This window comes from Salvia splendens, chromosome 1 (genome assembly GCF_004379255.2).
Source record: "Salvia splendens isolate huo1 chromosome 1, SspV2, whole genome shotgun sequence".
NCBI classification, from domain to species: Eukaryota; Viridiplantae; Streptophyta; class Magnoliopsida; order Lamiales; family Lamiaceae; genus Salvia; species Salvia splendens.
The window spans coordinates 37885973-37904749 of NC_056032.1; the positions used below are offsets into that span (position 1 = coordinate 37885973).

Consider the following 18777-nt stretch of genomic DNA (forward strand, 5'->3'; position numbering starts at 1 on the left):
CTGACGCCGGTTCCGACGCCGATCCTCACGGGCGCCATTGTGCGTCCCGGATCGGCGCCAAACCGGCGTCGGATTTAATTTTTTTTTTATTTTTCGAAAACACTATATATACGCGCGTTGAACCGACATGCGTCAGACGGAGGCTCATATTCGACTGCAAAAGGATTTAGTTGAAGAGTTGTGGGCGCGGAGGATTGCAAGGCGTTAGTTTTTATGCAAATTTATGTAATTTTTTAAATGTAATTTTTTTAATTATTGTACTTTTTTTAAAAAATTAATGTACTTTTTAAATTTTAATATTATTATTCGATTTTTCCGTATTTGTCTCGTAAATTAAATTCCGTATGTTGATACGAGTGTAAATTAAATTATATAATTGTTATTAGTGATGTGGATAGGTAGTGTGAAGGCTATGTGAAAGCTATTTGATGTCCAGTTGATGTGGCAAGCTGATGTGGCAGGAGAATTGTAGTGCTGATGATGTGGCAGTGTGAAGGCTATTTGAGGGCTATTTGACGTCCTAACCTATTGGAGATGCTCTTAATTATGCGTATAATTAGTTTATTTTTTATTTATCATTAGTTGCTCCAACATAGCATAAGTATTTATTTGAATATGCAATTGTCACTCACTTTCTATTATTCTCATTTTTAGTACTATATTAATCAAACTTTCTTAAAAAATCAAATATTTATAATTGTTTAACAAATATATCTATAACAATCAAAGTATTCAGAGATATTTTTATTGGGGAACGAATTCAATATAATAATGTATAGGATATGATAATCTGCTAAAATCAATTAAATAAACCATAGAATTGGAAGAACTGAACAACTAGAGCTTCCCTTGATGGCTTTATAAATATGCCGATCTTTAAATTCCCCATTTCATCGTGCTCCACCTCTCTTCCGTAACTGCCCCTCCAAACTCCCCAAATTTACACCCATATCCCTCTCATCTCTGCGTTCTTCTCTCTCATCATCAGCCATGGACACCCCACCAGAAGGTTACAGAAGAAATGTGGGGATTTGTCTCATCAATCCCTCAAAAAAAGTGGGTTATATTTCTAATTCATGATTGTTTATTTGGATTTTGCTTGTTTGGTTTATGTGATGATCTTTGTTTTTTGTTAGATTTTTGCTGCTTCTAGACTCGATATTCCGGATGCTTGGCAAATGCCTCAGGTTAATTCAACCGATCAATATTATTGATTTTTACCTTGTTCTCTTAAATTTTGATGTTCGCGCGTAGAATGGGGTTTCTCTCCGGTGATGTGATGAAAAATGTGAACTTCAAAAATTGCACTATTAAATTGAGTTTTTCATTGGTTGCTATTCATATATTTCTAGGGTTGTGAGTTACAACTGAAAGTATAGACTTTAACTCTTGCATTTACGTATTAGCATTTGCTTTTGGTGAATGCCTACTCTGATGTAGTTATTGTTATTCTTATTAATGCATAGGGATGACTTGTATTGTAGTGAAATACGTAGTATACTATAAGTTTGAGTGTTGATGGTGGTTGACTTAAGGTATTCGAGGCTCACATGAAGCCTATATTTCGTGCCAATCCAAAGACTCTTCATATTGGGAATGTGAGGTTGAACTTAGTTGGTATTATAACGTGCAAGTTTTTGAGGAATCTTGACATGATATGAGTTTTTCTCTTAGGGTGGAATTGATGAAAATGAGGATCCTAGAAATGCTGCCATTAGGGAATTGGAAGAAGAAACTGGAGTCACTTCAGCTGATATTGTTGCCGAGGTATGTGTAGAAACTTGACTTGTATTGCTGTTTTTTCAGTATCTAGCTTTATATGTGAACGGGGGAATTTTAGCTCTTCTTCTACATGTATCAACTGCAGTATCTAAGCTTCTGATATAGTTGTCTTATACAGAAAAGTCTGCACTTTAATGGGCTTTTAATATCGTATTATCTGTCATGTCTAAGAAGTGATCTATGCAGGCACCATTTTGGTTGACATATGATTTCCCACCAGAGGTGAGGCAAAAGCTCAAGCTGCAATGGGGTTCAGACTGGAAGGGTCAAGCACAAAAATGGTAGTTATGCTTATTTCTCATTTCTTCACAACTTTGAAATATTTGCTATAAATATGCTTGTGAGCTTCGGGTGTCTTTTTGGACATTCCTGAAAAGTGTACTACTGTGCCAGGGTTCAAGGGCCATGCATAGTCTATTTAAATGGTTCTTGTAGATCTTCAGTCTAATGGTCGGTATGCACATTAGCATCAGGGAACATTTATGATTCCTTTATTGGCATACCCCGTACTAGATTATATGCGCAGCAGCTATTGTGTAATGTTTTTCCAGATTAGTGGTAAAGGACTAAGGGTGGAGATGTGGCATGAATGATCATATCTCCTAGAAAATATATACGAAGCTAGAAATGATACAAACAACTCCTGCATTTGCAATCTGTTGGTATCCACTCTTATTATCTAGATTGGTACACAATTCTGCTGACGAGAGAACACTGTGATGGTATTTTCGAGCATCCTAAACAAGCTATCTGATACTAGCTGCATGCCAAAGTTTTGTGAATAGCCGGAAAACAAAATAGGAATAGCGAAAGATAGAGCTGTTTAATATTTTTGTTTTATGATATTTGCACATGAATCAGAAGTACTGTTTGTCTGACATTACACTTGTAACTTGAGGTTTCTGTTGAAATTCAACGGGAAGGACGAGGAGGTCAACCTCTTGGGCAATGGAACTGAAAAGCCTGAGTTTGGACAGTGGTCGTGGATGTCTCCGCAGGAGATAGTCAACCATGTAAGCTCTCTTTCTCATCTAAAACTATGGTTTCAAGACCTAATCATTTCTTGGCAACCCGACACCCTCGTATTTTTATCTGTAGGCGGTGGATTTCAAGAAGCCTGTGTACGAACAAGTCATGAAAGCTTTCTCTCCGTATCTTGAGTAGATAATTGAGTTCATGTTGTTTCCGAAAGCCCAGTCTGTAAGATGCTACTGCTCCCAACAATAACATCATAGGATGATACATTAATTCTGTTGAAATTGCAAATTTTTTGGTTCTGTTGCACATTCTGTCTTAATTTTGCTCCTTTTCATTTTAAGAAGCACACAAATGAGGAACTTTATTGAAGAAAATCTTTTATACTCTCATCACTGCCAATGCACAATATAATATAATTCTCCATTCCAAGAATATGAAAAGAAGCATAAGATAATCAGACATAAGCTTTCATTAACACATCTTGACAGCACCAGTTCTTCACCATTTGAGCTTTGGTGGGAAGTACTGCATTGCATCAATCACGCCATAAGAAAAAGTAGAAGAGGAAAATAATGTTAGGCATGTTTGGAGTTTAACCTTTTTAATAAGGGAGATGTAGTATGGCTTCACCTTGTCCACATCAACACCAGACTTGCTTTTGCTGTAGAGATCATATTTGCTGCAGAAACAGTGATTAGACTATGTAAATTGTCTCAAAAATATAACTCTAGAACTGGAAACAAATATAGAAGGTAAATCTTCTCAACTTGAAAATTTGAAGCCATTTGAGATTCTCAGCATCTTCTTCATTCATCAGATACTTGTATGCCCCTGACTTGTGCAGTGCTGAACCACAGATTAAGAGTTAAGTCCAGATACACACACACGCACACACACACACACACACATGTACAAGTACTTGCCATAAAAAGAATGATATCGAATGATGAAGAGTGCAGCCGGTGGCAGGGTAGTCTTGTTTTCCTTGGCAACCTGCAAGATCATTTGGAGAATAGAGTTGATTTCAAGAATCCATGGTGTCCAGAAGACGAGGTTATGGAGTCATACCAGGTACAGGTAGTCGTCGTGCCCCCATGACATCAAAATGTTGTCCAGTCCACAGCCCTCTGAATAAACTCCAAGCTGTGTGCTATAGGCTGGATTTTTGTAATCAGGGCTACTCTTAAAATGCTGCGAAATTTGAGATGTCATGTAAACTTTCTACCTACATGGCATAAAGAAATTGTAGTTCTAGAGAGAGATGGAAGACAGACCTCGTAGTGAACGATTGATGGATCAAAAGCGCAGCCAAGAGGGAATGTATCACCTGAAATCAAGCTGATGATGAACAGCTAGAAGAAGAAGGGTGAGAGAAGATGAGCAACTTTGATGAAATGATGAGCTCACCAACAACAGCCCATTGGGGCAGACCTCCAAAGCTAGGCAGAAGAAGAACCTTCCCAAGATCTACAACAGCAATACATAATTGTTACTACTTGGATATATTGTTTGTTACATATGGGGATACCAACCATGAATGAGAGCAGTCACATGCAGCCAGTCCTGATTAGGATAATCTTTCCTAATGGCCTCTGCAGATTGGAGCAGATGCTGAATTTGAGGCTCATCCAAATCCGGATCACTCTCGTCCACCACATCATTGAGGATCTCACAGCATTCCCAGATGCTCATTTCTACGTGATCCAGTGACCTGTACTTGTCCCTCATATGCTTCGCCTGCATCACTCTATCACCATCAGCACCAGAATGTGAAATATACATGGTTAGTTTTGTGGGCTTATCCTTACGAAGTCATATGTTTGGTTGATGTGGCTGAGGCGATAGAGTTCCTCAACCATCTCACTTCTTTCGTTCTTAGCTTCATAATCCCTTCAACAAAAACGTCTCACTTAGAATAATACTACTACTATATGACTGGACAATGAGAGGGATAGGGAGAGACCTGAAAGAATGGCCGTATGAATTGGTGTGAGGCACTACTAAGCTATGATCAAGAATTAGTTCATCAGTTTGAGGAGCAGTCCTATCATCCACACCTTTTCCATAAACAAGAATGTCAAATCCAAAAATCTATCACTGTAGAGAAGAGCGAAATGTGTAGAAGTATGAATACTTGTAAAATTCATATACATATATGTTTGCCAAAGTTAGGGTGGTGGAGGAGAATAGTCATGTTGAGATGATGAAGGTGGAATTGAAGGGTTACACAAAAACAAAAGTGCTCTCTACAAGGTTATTATGATTTCATAGGGTATAATGTAATGAAGCTAGTTAAAGATGCATGTTAACTGTTTGGATGATACTTATATTTCGGATAACTATATTTAATACACTATTAATGTGTCACGTTTCTCATCCCCAAAAAGCGATTAGCCTAATTGATCATCAAGAAAAATATAATGCTGAGATCTCTTTATTAAACAATGTTATTTTCCCCTCTTTTTTTGGATAGAGTAAACTTTAAAATTAGTCTGTTCGCACGTTGTAGGTCCTGATCTTGAAAAATATCACCACATATTTTTGGAATATTATTAATCACATTTCAAATCATTCTCAATTTATCTTACCCACATTTCCCCCCTAACTCTTTGAGAACTTATTTAATCTAAATTCATTGATATTTATAAAAAACAAATATCACATTACATATATGTACTTTTTATTTTTAATTTATATAATTATATAATATAGTGCATAGATAATAATTTAAACATACACATTTCTTTTTAGAAATTATTACTAAATATTTACATATTTTTAGATATATACACACAACAAATTTACTACTAATAGCAATAAATTATTATTATTATTATTATTATTATTATTAATATTACTATTACTATTACTACCGCTGCTTCTTCTTTTGCAATATGTATATACACAACTAATATGATCTTTTTTTATTCTCATTATTGTTATTTGGGCATATACTTAATATTAAAATTAGAACTAAAAAATAATAGTGGTATAATGTTAGATTTGAATTCCTAAAATATTAAAAAAAAATATAATGTATACTCCAAAAGAGGTTCAGGGGTAAAATAAAAAATAATAAGTGAAGAAAGACCTGAAATGTGATTAATGATTTTCCAGAGACATATAGTGATATTTTTTGAGTTCAGAGACTTAAAACGTACAAACCTCATTGCCCAGGGACTAATTTTGAAGTTCACTATTTTAGATAATACATGTGTATATAGTTCTTTCTAGGCGAGAGGTGTTTATATAAAAACAAATTCGCATAATTAAATATATAAAAGAAAAATAGCAAACAAAAACAGTAAAAATAAGTTAATACTCCATCCGTCCCATAAAAATAAAGACACTTTCCTTTTTCGTCCGTTCCATAAAAATATCTCATTTCCATTTATGCAAAGTTCTTTCAAACTCATTATCCATATACATCAATTTATTTACAGCTTATACCACCAGGGTCCACCATTAAACAATAATAATAATATAGGTTTCATTATCCACTAACACTATTAACTATCATTCTCCACATTTCTTTTACTCCCTCCGTCCAGACTTAAGCGAGACGTTTCTATTTTGGCACAGGAATTTAGGTAATGGTGTTTAGTGAATTAAATTATTAATAATAAAGTAAGAAAGAGAAAGAAAGAAAAAAGTAAGAGAAATGATAAAGTAAGAAATAAAAAGAGAGAATAAAGTAAGAGGAAGGAAAAAGTAAGAAAGATAGAAAATAAAGTAAGAGAGAAGAAAAAGTAAAAGAGATATGAGGAAAAAGTAGGAGAGAGGAGTGAGTTGATTGTTGCCAAAAAATGAAACGTCTCACTTAGGTTGTGACGTACCAAAAAGGAAAACGTCTCACTTAGGCTGGGACGGAGGGAGTATTATACTACCAATTATGCATTATTTCTTGTATCGTCCCAAATGTCCTTATGTTTTTAGGACGGATGGAGTAATAAATAAATAAAGGTTAGTTTTATCAATTCACAAAGTTCGGTCAAATTCTTATTTTTCCCACATCTTTCAATGATAAATCACAAAGTTTAAAATAATTTCTTAATTGTCTCATGATAACTTTTTTTTAATGCAAATTTGATGCTAAATTGGTGTATATGTGCTAAATTTTAGTGCTATCAAACGTAAATGTATATTTGTGTGACAACGTGGATGATTAAACGATGTCTTTTTGAGCTTCAAAAATTAAAAATCATAGCACAAATTTGGTCAAATGAGACAATTACGATTTTTTATTAAAATGTCATGATTTGTTATTCAAATTTGAAAAGGTTTGGGACAAACCAGAATTAGATCAAACTTGGTGATTTTATTGACAACCAACCCATTATATAGTTAATCTCATTTCTAATATACATTTGGAGAGACGATATAAATGGACTTGAGTCACATGACTTTAGAATATTATACAGTTTTTAAGCTAATCCATTAAATCGCTTATAATTTATATTACTACCTAATAAATTAGGCAAAATGCATGTAACATTGCCTTAGAGTCACATTTTATATGTGAATGTTGTTTTGTAACTATGATTTGTGCATTTATGTTTGTGTTAATTCTTTTAACGTGTAATAGTTCTCCAATAATACAGTAGCATATTACAATCGCCTTATGCCTAAGTACAACCCATAATGTAAAAGATTATTCAGAATTTCTTGACAAAAAAACCAGATCATCTTCACTTATTTGATCGTTTCTAACAAAACTTATGGAACTTGGAAAAGCAAGAAGGAAAACACAAGAATAAATTGCACAACACAGAGAAATTAAGGAGCAAACTTACTAAAACCATATCCGGAAAAATCTTCCTCAGCATTTTGTGATCTGCATTCAACTTTAAGGAAAATCTCTCTGTTTATTAACACCTGTAATGAAGAAGAAGACTTGGAAAAGGAATGATGTAGACCAAGTTTGAAAGGAAAAGGGCAAAAATTGGTTGCCATTTCAACAACCTAAAATATGGCTCTTTAGTGAAGGTTTTGATGGCAAAGTGAGTTGGTATGTTCTTCAGATTCCTCTCTCAATTGTTACTTGAATAGTAATCTGCAAAAATGTTGTATGATTTGGCACTAAACTTCTAATAGTACTTGTTAGGTCATCATAAAAAAAGGATGCTTCAACTACTAACCACGGTCCAAATTTTCTTTATGTGGTGAGTGAAGATTTTTAACTGAATTATTCAACAATTATTACAATGTTTGAATACTAATCTGCAAAATTAAATGTTTTATGGCTATTTTCATAGTATTGGTGTAAATGTTAAGTGATGGTACCAATCATTTATATTTTCCTGGAAAAAATCTTTCCATTTTTGGCAAGCGAATCAGATGCAGATGGCTGTCTAATATTTCCAGCCACGGAAGTTGAAAACTTGAAATCTTGCTTTTGGACAACCAATTTTTTGCATAGCTTTAATGGGAAGTATGTAACAACTGTACCTCAACAATTCAAAACCATTATTTTGTAGCTTCAAGAAATATTCAAAAATTCAATCTTGATCACCAATCTTGTACACTAGTTTCATTTTGAATGACTACATGAGTATTAATCTTCAGCACATAAATAAGAGTCCAATATACAAATAGTATTGAACAAAGTTGTCTCCACCAACATTGCTAGAATTATCTAGAGCAATTAATTAGGAAGCATTAACTGACATAGTAGAGATATTTTAAATTACTACTATCTCCGTCTCACAAGAGAATACACTTTTGGTTGCGCACAAATTTTAATATACAATTGGTAAAGTAAGAAAGTTGAAAAAAAAGTAATTAAAGAATCATTAATGGAGAATGAGTCTCATCTCATTAGAGATAAAAAGTTTCATAAATTAGAAAGTGCATAATCTTGTTGGACGGGGGAGTACAATATTAGAATAGGCTAGAAGCATGTAGCTTGAATTCTCTACCATGGTATTGACATAGTCCGTCACTTCAGACTTAGATTTCCAAGAAATAGTATTCCCTACATCCGACCGAAAAAGATTCACTTTCATTTTTAGTTTATCTCACTCAAAATGACACATTATTAAAAATAAAATTTCTCTAGCATGGTATTGACATAGTCAGCCACATCCCAGACTTAGATTTCCAATAAATAGTATTCCCTTCATCCCATCGAAAAAGATCAACTTTCCTTTTTAGTTTGTCTCACTCAAGATGATGACACATTATTCAAAAAAAAATTCTTTTATCTCTATTTTATTCCATATCTCTTACTTCATTCCCCCCACCTAACATACAAAATAAAACTACATAAAATTATGTGCCGCCCAAGGAATGAATCATCTTCCGTATGATAGAGGAACTCCGTATTAGGTTAGGTTTATTTTAGCAATGCAAGAGAGTGAAGCTTATGTGTTTTCGGATGTCTTGTGAGATGTAGTGGCGAATTCAGAAATCGAAACTAATAAGGTCGAACGCAGTAAAAAATATTGCTATCATATTTTAACTCCGATGTCTCCTCTTCATTGCAGCCTTCATCGTTGGTGTCCTCTTCATCCATACCAAAGTAATTAAACTATGCTTTGTGAATGTCATCATTGTTGTAAACTCTCATTTTAGTTTTACTGCTTGGATGCAACGTCGAAATACACTATATTGTAGTTCGCTTAGAATGAATAACAAGTATTCTTATTAATTGAGGTACAAACAAGTACAACCATAAATTGAATAAATAAAAATATCATGAAATTGAAAAATGAATAGATGAAATTGAATTGATATTAAAATATAAACATATACCATTGATAGGTGCAAGTGCAGCTAAAAGTGAAGAGGAAAAAGTTTTACTCCGTATTTATGCAATTTATGAAACAATCCCTATGAATTAGAACGGTGATTATTTTAATTTATAATTCAGTTTCTACGCTGATATTTAGTCTATCAAAATCAAACACTAAGCCCTACTCGTCGGTCGGTAGCCGTCTTTAATACCGGTATCGCCGCCGCTCCCATTCAGTCCACTCTCCGGCTTCCGTCTCAACTCAACGTTTGCGTCCGTGTCGTCAGATTTAGGTACCTCCATTCCTGCATTTTTTAGCTATGGCTTCGGGCCTTACCATGTTCTTCTAAATGGTTTATTGAAGATTTGTTAGCTGCAAAATTTGGTAGTTTCAAAGAAGCATACGCGACTCACGACTTATTCTATCAGTTTTGTTATGTTTTTTTCAACTTATTCTCGATTTCTTCGCATATTGGAATTTGGTTTGAAGACATTGTGAATTTATTATTGGTACTTTTATCTATATCTATATGTTAAATTAACATTGATTTAATGTGAATCATAGGAGTAGATTTTTAGTCGATTTTGCTATGTGAATCTGTTTTGTTCGACCTTTTCCCCGCAACCTGCAATTCTAGTGCTACATGAATGGCCTCTGTTAAGTTTTTTGTTTTTTTTGATTTGACAAAATGCCCAAATCACCCAGCTGAGGGGGAGCGGAAACAACATACTATAAAAAGAAGGTTAATCAACCTTAGTGTAATGGTAGTATTTTTGACAGAGGTACCCTTCGACAGAAAACTGTAAGATGACTTGATGATTATAGGATAAGATCACATTTTTAATTTGAGTAATAGTTTAAGCACTGCACTGGCATCATTCCGAAAGTCTTGCCACATATACATTGTAAAAAGATATTCTCACTATTTATCTTAAGAAGTCTGAATATTATTTTTGGCACACTTATTGGATTGATTTAAAATTATGAAAGGAATTGCACCAGTGTTTGGTTATAAACAAGTTATGTGTGAGTTTCTTCTGAACAAGATCCCAACAGCATGCTAGATTTCGGTGCTTTGCTTAGCTGAGCACATAGACTTTAGACTGGCAGCTTTGACTTACTTTATTGCTTAACCACTTCCTTTTGAGCTTTCCTTGAAAGCTAAGCCAAATCCATCTTCTAATAAGTTGTTTCTTTTAGCATACTGTTCTTATTCTTATGTACAGAAAGAATAAGATTTTTAAACTCCATGATTTTATGCCTGTATATTCCATTGCTTCCCTCAAGTTTCAATAGTTGTTCATGCTTTAACTGTCTATAGTCCTGCATGCTTCGTTTTGGTCATTTTTGGGATACCTTAAGAGCTCTTCCAGTGAACTTATTCTCTGATATTGTTTTTTGGCTTTTCCACCTCTCCAATGCTCAATTGGGACGTTTTGCTTCCACCAAACAAGACGTTGAACTGAAAATTTGGGAATTATCCTGCAAAAACATGCTAGGATAACAAGATATGATGTTTCTCCTTTCTTTGCAGGAGTTTTTAATGGTTTGACGTTTGAATGTTGACCTTTCAGCTTTTCATGTATATTCTTGCAGTTATGGTGGGACTCTCGCTAGGGGAGCAAACATTTATAAAAGGTGGGATTGATCAGGATTTACGCACTGATGGCAGGAAACGACTAACTTACCGACCCATTTTTGTTGAAACTGGTATCATTCCTCAGGTACAGTTAGTGTGACCTTTTGAGGTGTTCTTCAATACGTTTAGTAGATTGCATGTTTACTTATCTATTCTTTCATGTTAAAAAGGCAAGTGGCTCAGCAAGAGTGAAGCTCGGGGCAACAGATGTTATTGCTAGTGTAAAGGTATTTTACTGTCAAACAATCACTTTGCATCTTGATTTCAAATTTGGCTTGTTAAGTTTTTTTTTGGTGTCTTGGAACTCTTGTTTTATGCCATTTTATCTTTGGATTTTCTGACTCACTTGAATCTTTTCCATTCTATTATTTTATTTACAGGCTGAGCTTGGAAAGCCAAATCCATCATATCCCGACAAAGGAAAAGTTTCCATACATGTTGACTGCAGTCCAACTGCTGAACCATCTTTTGAGGTTTATGAATTTCATTTCTTTCTAATGTGTGAATGGGTTTATGTGCTGGTTTGTTATTGGAATATCAAATACTTACATAACCAAGAATATTTTGGGAAGATGGCACTATGTGCCTTGTCATTGGGTGATTGATATTTCATATTAATATTTGGAGAACTACGGAATACACAATTGGTTCCCAATATCCACTTCTTGGATAATACACCTATTTCAGTATTATGGGCGGTGACAATTTCTGTTAATCCTTAATAACAGGGCAGAGGGGGTGAAGAATTATCCACAGAGCTCTCTTCAGCACTTGAAAGGTGTTTGTTGGGTGGTAAAAGTGGTGCAGGTACGACTTACAAGTACATGATGATTAGATCTGCAATTTATGTTCGTTACATAAATAGTTATAACAATTTATGGTCTCCCGAATTTGCTCCAGGTGCTGGAATTGATCTGTCATCTCTGTGCATTGTTCGAGGGAAGGTCTGTTGGGATCTCTACATTGATGGTCTTGTTGTTAGTTCAGATGGTAACGTGCTGGATGCTTTGGCCGATGCCATTAAGGTGTATAATTTTTCTCTTTTGGCTTTGGAGTAATCATATTGCATTACATCAACGTGGTTTATCGACAGAAATGAACAATTTTATTAATTTTCCATAGGCTGCTCTAAGCAATACAGCTATTCCAAAAGTTCAAGTTTCTGCCAACGCTCCCTCTGATGAGCACCCGGAGGTTGATGTGAGCGATGAGGAGTTTCTACAATTTGACACGTCGGGGGTCCCTGTTATAGTCACTTTAACAAAGGCAGAAATTCACATTTTCTCTAATTTTCCATCTTTTTTTTAAGCGTCGGGGTTTGGATTCTGAGATGCTCTTGACTTTTACAGGTTGGGAGGCATTATATTGTAGATGCAACGACGGAAGAGGAGTCCCAGATGAGTTCAGCTGTGTCGGTCTCAATCAACAGGCAAGGGCGGATATGTGGTCTGACAAAAAGAGGGGGCGCCGGCCTTAATCCAACTGTTATACTTGATATGGTATCGGCCGCCAAACATGTAAGTGAGCAGTTGATGAACAAACTGGATTCAGAAATAGCTGCGGCTGAGGCTTGCGATGAGATGGAATCTTAATCTCACTATGTGGGGTTGTTGTTTCTTGCTTCTATACTGACATGCGAAGTTCCAAGTCTAATTTATGTCAACTATAGACTAAATCTAATGTAATATCTCTAGTTAATTGATGATTTGGCATTTTAGGGTTGCAATTGATTTTTGGGCACACTTTGACAAGACTCAGTCCATTTATTATGATCTGTATGGCTGTATCCGAATTGAATGCAAGTGTAACAACCGTCTAGCTAAGATTTGTTTAGGAAACTATTTCAGAAGTTTTGCTATGGAAGCATAAAATAAAATAAAATAAAATAAAATAAAATAAAATAAAAACATATGTTCAGAAGTGTAATAACATATGTTTAGGAAACTACATTCGATAACCACATGTTCAGAATTTCAACTTTTTTCTGGAAATAAAATAAAAAAACATAACAAAACAACATACCTTAACAGATACTAAAATCAAGCAAGAAGAAAATAAATACACCTTCACAAAAATGTACAGATTACAGTAAAAACAAGATGGGGAAAATGTTAGATTTGATGGTAAACACCGATCAGTCATATTCAACACATGCCAGCTTTAACAGACAGGATACGATTTCTTATTATTTCGGACATAAAGCATTTCTGTGAGTTTCCTTCACATCTTTGAGTGAAGGCGGCTCAGGCTAGCTTGGATCGATCCATGTGGTTCATCCGTAGGTAGAAACACATCATCCTCAAACTACAAATATCAGAAAATGATGCAGCATTAGATATTTCCTTTTAGCTTTGCATAATATCGAAAAAATGGTGATGGAAAAACAAAGAGATTCAAGAACTTCAAAGACATACTGATTACTCATATAACACATAAATACATGAATTTGTGAGTTAGTATCAGTGAACTGTAGGTGCTAGTGACATATTTTTGTGGGCAATTTCAGAAGAGATTGGTGTAGGAGGGGAGCTGCTGAGCTAGCAACCTAATAATGTCAGTATTTTAGTATAGGTTGGTGATCTTCACTTCCACAAAAGGTTCACATGAAGTTGTTCTTTTTCAAGACAATTGAGTCATTTTGTGCATATAACTTCAATACAAAGCAGAAAGAATCCATCAGAGATATCCAACAAAACTATTGAAGCTCTGAGCATTCAATCTATAAGTACGATCAGTAGAAGTTGGTTTTTTCTCATGGGAAGCAACAAACTGAGTCTTATGATAATAGAGCATTGTAAAGTCTCATAGTCGACTTTGGCATCTTTATTGACAGAGGACCTGAATTTAGTGACCAACATAACTAAATAGAGCCTGGACTAAACAGTGAAAAGAAAGAAATATTGAACTTCGGTACTATTAAGGCTTTCAGCGCTGAACCATCCAGTAAACTCATTAATGACCTCAATGATTCTTTCTGCTGTTGTGTTTATAGTAAGATAGGAACCATACCTTGACTATAGGATTATCTTTGCTTGATAAGTTGACAGGTAAAAAGTGAATATTTGGCATCTTCAACTGAATTGATGAAACATCAGGAACCCTGAAATGAAACAAGCACAGGGTCACTAAGAGGGTATGTTTGGCTTTAAGAAGTACTGCTAGTATATATCATCCTATATCTTATGAGATGTTTTTTGAACTAATAAAATGTGTAAAATTAATAAAACTGCTAGATTTACTTAGAACATACGGTGTCAAAGTGTAAGGATGTTGATATTGTAAGATTATAAGCTGGCAAGCTGCAATACAATAACTAAAGTATTTGGGCAATCCTAAGATGGATCTTTTTCTCCGAATTAGCTTTGCTATATTTAGTCTTTAATATTTCAAAGGAGCTTTCTATAATCTTATTTTGGAAGCAATAAGATGCTTTTGGTTTTTTTTAATCAAAATAGTTCACACACACTCTGAAGGAGCTCAAACACTCTAAAACATATTATGAGTTGTTTTAAAGTGCACACAAGCTTAGCCTTTCAAAGTTCAAACAGTGAAAAACATGTCTGCCGACAGGCCAAATGATCGAGTACAGGCGATGCCTCAAGGAAATTCAAGAAGTGGGACTCTCCATTACAATGCAGGGATGGTGGCATCATTATGAGTGTGTTGGGTGTATACAAGAAAATGGGTAACCTGGCAATCACAGCATTTGCCATGTCGTAGAGAGTACTTTGAACAGATGGACTGTATACTCCTCCTTTAGAAGGCCCAAAGAATGTTTCAATTAAAATCTTTTTCACACCCATGTATTTCTCCATGAAATATAACTGTTTTGCAGGGATACTTGCAAGGGTTTCATAAGAGTACCTACAGAAGAAAATTGAACAGCTGTGAAGGAGGACAACAACTGTAACTTCAAGTGACAGAAATCTGATAACTATATACGGAATATCTTATGATCTAACTGGATAACAGATTCTCAATATAGTCCCTATGAAATCAAGATAGGAAAATTTACTTCCAAGATGCGGTAACCTCTGTTGCGAACATCCTTTCTCGAGTTTCAGGCAAAATTGTATACTTGTCCCTAACAAAGCCTTCAAAACCTGACTATCAAATGATGAATAATAATATAGTATGAGATATAGATGAGAAAACAGTTGCTGATGGAATCAAGTTGCATAGGTCAAGGTTCTATATTGAAAATTTAGAACATCACATTTTAAGTTACAAGTTATTCTTCACCCGCAGAGCAAACTACTTCTATCTTTTCATCATCTATGTGATTTACTCGATGATTAATACAATCAAATGAAAAATCTCAGAATATCTTTAGTTAAAATCAGTGATATATGAGCACATGTAAATAAGTGACCAATTAGAATATGTAGATAAGGCTGGTAGGTGGAGGATTTTATGCTATTTCTCCAGCATCTGAAAAGACGTAATATTAAACCAGGCAAAGCAGGCTGCTGGCCTGAGTCAACATACAAGTTTTTGAGATAGCATTACTCACTTGGGTGGTCTTTAGCACTGCTAATCCTTCAATACCAGAAATAACTTGTAGCCCACCGGATTTCTTTACTACGACTTCAGTTGTGTGCTTCTCAGATCCAAGCTTGAAACCTTGAGATGATCAATTAAACTTAAATTGATTAATCATAAAATTATATTTGCCCTCCCAAACGTTACACAAACACCATCTTGGAAATAGCCTCTCATGCCCATAAAGCCAAAACAGTGAGTCTTGAAAGATTATTAGATTATATCATTTCAGAGTGCTGGTGCTCAGGCTGATTGATCAGGATATCAATCCATGGTCACGACTTTGATCAACATTTAAAGATCCAAGACTCTTGATCACTTTAAGAAGGTTAAGCAGTTATACTAACTTACATCACGTATTTGGAAGGAAGCCGTATGTAGAAAAAACCTATCAGGCAGACTTACCATGATCATGTGGCTGGCCATCAATGTTGATACGTTCCCAGGGCTTCTCAATTATGTTAATAATTGCAGCAGAGACCTACCAAAAGATACTCATCTTCCCAATGATACGTCACACAGTTCTTCAAATCTTAAGCCATATAACTAAAACTAGTTTAGCATGCTATCATCCAGAAACAAGGCAAGACAAATGCACAAGGGCTAGGTTACTCGAAAGGAAGTAAACCGCAAAACAACATTAAACAAGCCATATCAAATTCGAGAAGTCTTGACTTTAATGAATATCTTTGTGGATATGAATTCATCTCTCTCTCATATATGGTGGAGATTATCTATATTCAACTGGTTACACATCAACCAAATCATTCTAACATGAAAAAATAAGGTGCCCCAAATTTTTTCAGCGTTTCATCAAAGTCATTCATAGGACGCCTATTAGTCATTTCATCTAAATTAACCCTCGAATTTATTCGAATTGAAGGGATCAAAAACTCTGACAGACTCATTTGCACTAACTTAACTATTACCTGGGGATAGAAAGACGTAAAGTGCTTGCCAAGTAGTATGGCAAAGTCCTCCACCGAAATCTGCTGGCGACATTCTTTAGCTTTCACATATACCTGCACCGCAGCCAATTCACTACCAAATTTCCATAATCAAATTCAGGGACAATGGATCAAGTTATTCTCGCATATTTACCATGATGATGAAACTCAAATCTATCTATTTTCCAGCCATATGTAGTACAATCAATGAATTGATCATCCTACGCAATAATGAGAAAAGCAATAGATCTTGTGGTTACCGTGTTTTTCATGGTATCGGTGGCGACGATGTCGGAATTATCGGCGCGAGTATAGGCGGGAAGACAGTCGGAGAGGAGGCTGATGCTGACGTTCCATTCAACGAAATGGTGGCGGCCGCTCGGTTCTCTCCAAACCCGGCCGACTCTAACCCTGGATTTGCCGTGGCGCTGCTCGAATTCCACTCCGTTTACTGCCATTGTTGGTGCTGCAATTAGTCCGATCACGATTCACTAGAAAAGATTCCGTGCAACTTGCGGCCACGGCTTTTCCTCTTAAAAAAACAGCCCATGCTGCGTCACGCCCACTAGCTTATTCTAATTGCCACGTCACTCCAAGATTTACCATTCCCTCTGTCCCCTTAGTATTTTAGCCATTTCGGTAAAAATCTACTTTATAACTAACTCTTTTTACATCGCTAAACAATACCTCCTAAATTTTTATGTCAAAAGAAATGAGTCTAATATCTTAGGACGGGGAGTACAAATGCCCACTTTACATATTTAGAAATTTAAATAATTTTTATTATTTTATTAACCGTAAAAATATAATTAATTTAATATTGATATTAGGTCATAAATTAATACTCCCTCTGTCCACGAATAGGAGTCCCGTTTTTCCATTTTAGTCCGTCCGCGAATAGGAGTCCCGGTTCACTTTTACCATAAATGGTAATAGGGTCCCACCTTCCACTAACCCATTCCACTCACATTCATTTAAAAACTAATATATACAAGCGGGACCCCTATTCCACTAACTTTTTTCACCCACTTTTCTTAACATTTCTTAAAGTCCGTGCCGCCCATAAATGAGACTCCTAATGGCGGACGGAGGGAGTAACTATTTAAAAGTAATTTTAAATTTATGATTCATAGTTAATTGTAATACAAAAAAGTCTATAAATATAATAGTAATAATTTTAGTAGTATACTATATTAGTATTCTTGTTATGATATCAATAACTAATAAAGAGAATCTTAATATAATTACTAAAATTATGAATCATAAAAATAAAAATAATATTTTATTGATTTTTATTTTTATATTCTCGATTAATAGCTTATTTAAAAATCTTATTGTAGTTTTAAAATTATTAATTATATTATAATTAATTAAATTTTTTACTTCAATTATTATGTAAATTATTTAGTTAAATTTGACTAATAAATATAAGTTGAAAATCCTAACAACTTTACTTCTTCTTGTTAAACTCTAACAAGTTTATTTGATACTAACCGGATAAGTTATTTATCATGAATCATATTTTGGAACGAGAACTCATAATCCCAATAATATTATACCTGACAAAACAAACGCGCGTAAAATTTAACACAACTTGTCATGTGTTTTAGAAAGAGAAGCTTTGATAACAGCAAAAAAAGCGTCGCTTTGACGGCCCCCACACTCTGGCCCGATATCATGTGAGGGGATTCAATTAGGGTACGTAGTAGCCCGTTAAGGGGAGGCCTTAACCACTGGCTGTCAGAAGCCCATCTTCCAAGGCCTCACACTTGTGCTTGAGAGATGGAAGCAACTACACGACAGCAGTGAGATTCGAACCCAGACTCATTGCATGAGAGACGGAAGCAACTACATGACAACAGTGAAACCTAGGAGAGATGTAAGCAACTACACGACAGCAGTAGGATTCGAACCCTACCTGAGAGATGGAAACAACTACACGACAGCAGTGGAACCCATGAGAGAGATGGAAGCAACTACACGACAGCAGTGGGATTCGAATTCAGGCTCATTGCAGGAGATGGAAACAACTACACGATAGCAATGGAATCCAGGAGAGATGGAAGCAACTACACGACAGCAGTGGAACCCAAGAGAGATGGAAGCAACTACACCACAGCAGTGGGATTCGAACCCAGGCTCAATGCAGCAAGAT

At 35.2% G+C, this 18777-nt stretch overlaps 4 protein-coding genes across 7 annotated transcripts; 2 read left to right on the forward strand and 2 right to left on the reverse strand.

The window, feature by feature from the left end:
• The first annotated feature begins 821 nt into the window (after window positions 1-821).
• LOC121749446 (nudix hydrolase 26, chloroplastic-like) lies at window positions 822-3066 on the forward strand. Of its 2 annotated transcripts, XM_042144017.1 has the most exons (6): window positions 822-1056; window positions 1137-1187; window positions 1675-1767; window positions 1969-2063; window positions 2681-2795; window positions 2881-3066. In XM_042144017.1, exons 1-6 carry the CDS (start codon window positions 991-993, stop codon window positions 2944-2946), a joined length of 486 nt encoding a protein of 161 aa, XP_041999951.1. In that variant the 5' UTR covers window positions 822-990; the 3' UTR covers window positions 2947-3066. The 2 variants fall into 2 exon arrangements, with proteins under 2 accessions (XP_041999951.1, XP_041999953.1); XM_042144019.1 differs by lacking the exon at window positions 1137-1187.
• Window positions 3067-3154: 88 nt separating this feature from the next.
• Window positions 3155-7886, reverse strand: LOC121749437 (inositol oxygenase 1-like). Of its 2 annotated transcripts, XM_042144011.1 has the most exons (11): window positions 7554-7882; window positions 4724-4817; window positions 4569-4650; window positions 4293-4497; window positions 4168-4227; window positions 4035-4087; window positions 3829-3951; window positions 3684-3753; window positions 3528-3606; window positions 3358-3439; window positions 3155-3285 (listed from the first exon to the last, which is right to left on the reverse strand). In XM_042144011.1, exons 1-11 carry the CDS (start codon window positions 7711-7713, stop codon window positions 3259-3261), a joined length of 1035 nt encoding a protein of 344 aa, XP_041999945.1. In that variant the 5' UTR covers window positions 7714-7882; the 3' UTR covers window positions 3155-3258. The 2 variants fall into 2 exon arrangements, with proteins under 2 accessions (XP_041999945.1, XP_041999941.1); XM_042144007.1 differs by having other exon boundaries at window positions 3241-3439; window positions 7554-7886.
• Window positions 7887-9562: 1676 nt separating this feature from the next.
• On the forward strand, window positions 9563-12859 carry LOC121749453 (exosome complex component RRP42-like). Of its 2 annotated transcripts, XM_042144030.1 has the most exons (8): window positions 9571-9786; window positions 11091-11218; window positions 11304-11360; window positions 11514-11606; window positions 11862-11940; window positions 12034-12158; window positions 12256-12399; window positions 12483-12859. In XM_042144030.1, the coding sequence occupies exons 2-8, from the start codon at window positions 11093-11095 to the stop codon at window positions 12723-12725; spliced, it is 867 nt and encodes a 288-aa protein (XP_041999964.1). In that variant the 5' UTR covers window positions 9571-9786; window positions 11091-11092; the 3' UTR covers window positions 12726-12859. The 2 variants fall into 2 exon arrangements, with proteins under 2 accessions (XP_041999959.1, XP_041999964.1); XM_042144025.1 differs by having other exon boundaries at window positions 9563-9786; window positions 11862-12158.
• A 163-nt stretch (window positions 12860-13022) lies between these two features.
• Window positions 13023-17158, reverse strand: LOC121749463 (uricase-like). Its single transcript, XM_042144036.1, has 8 exons — window positions 16883-17158; window positions 16605-16697; window positions 16081-16156; window positions 15647-15756; window positions 15149-15240; window positions 14824-14997; window positions 14143-14233; window positions 13023-13437 (listed from the first exon to the last, which is right to left on the reverse strand). The coding sequence occupies exons 1-8, from the start codon at window positions 17078-17080 to the stop codon at window positions 13354-13356; spliced, it is 918 nt and encodes a 305-aa protein (XP_041999970.1). The 5' UTR covers window positions 17081-17158; the 3' UTR covers window positions 13023-13353.
• Between the last annotated feature and the right edge of the window lie 1619 nt (window positions 17159-18777).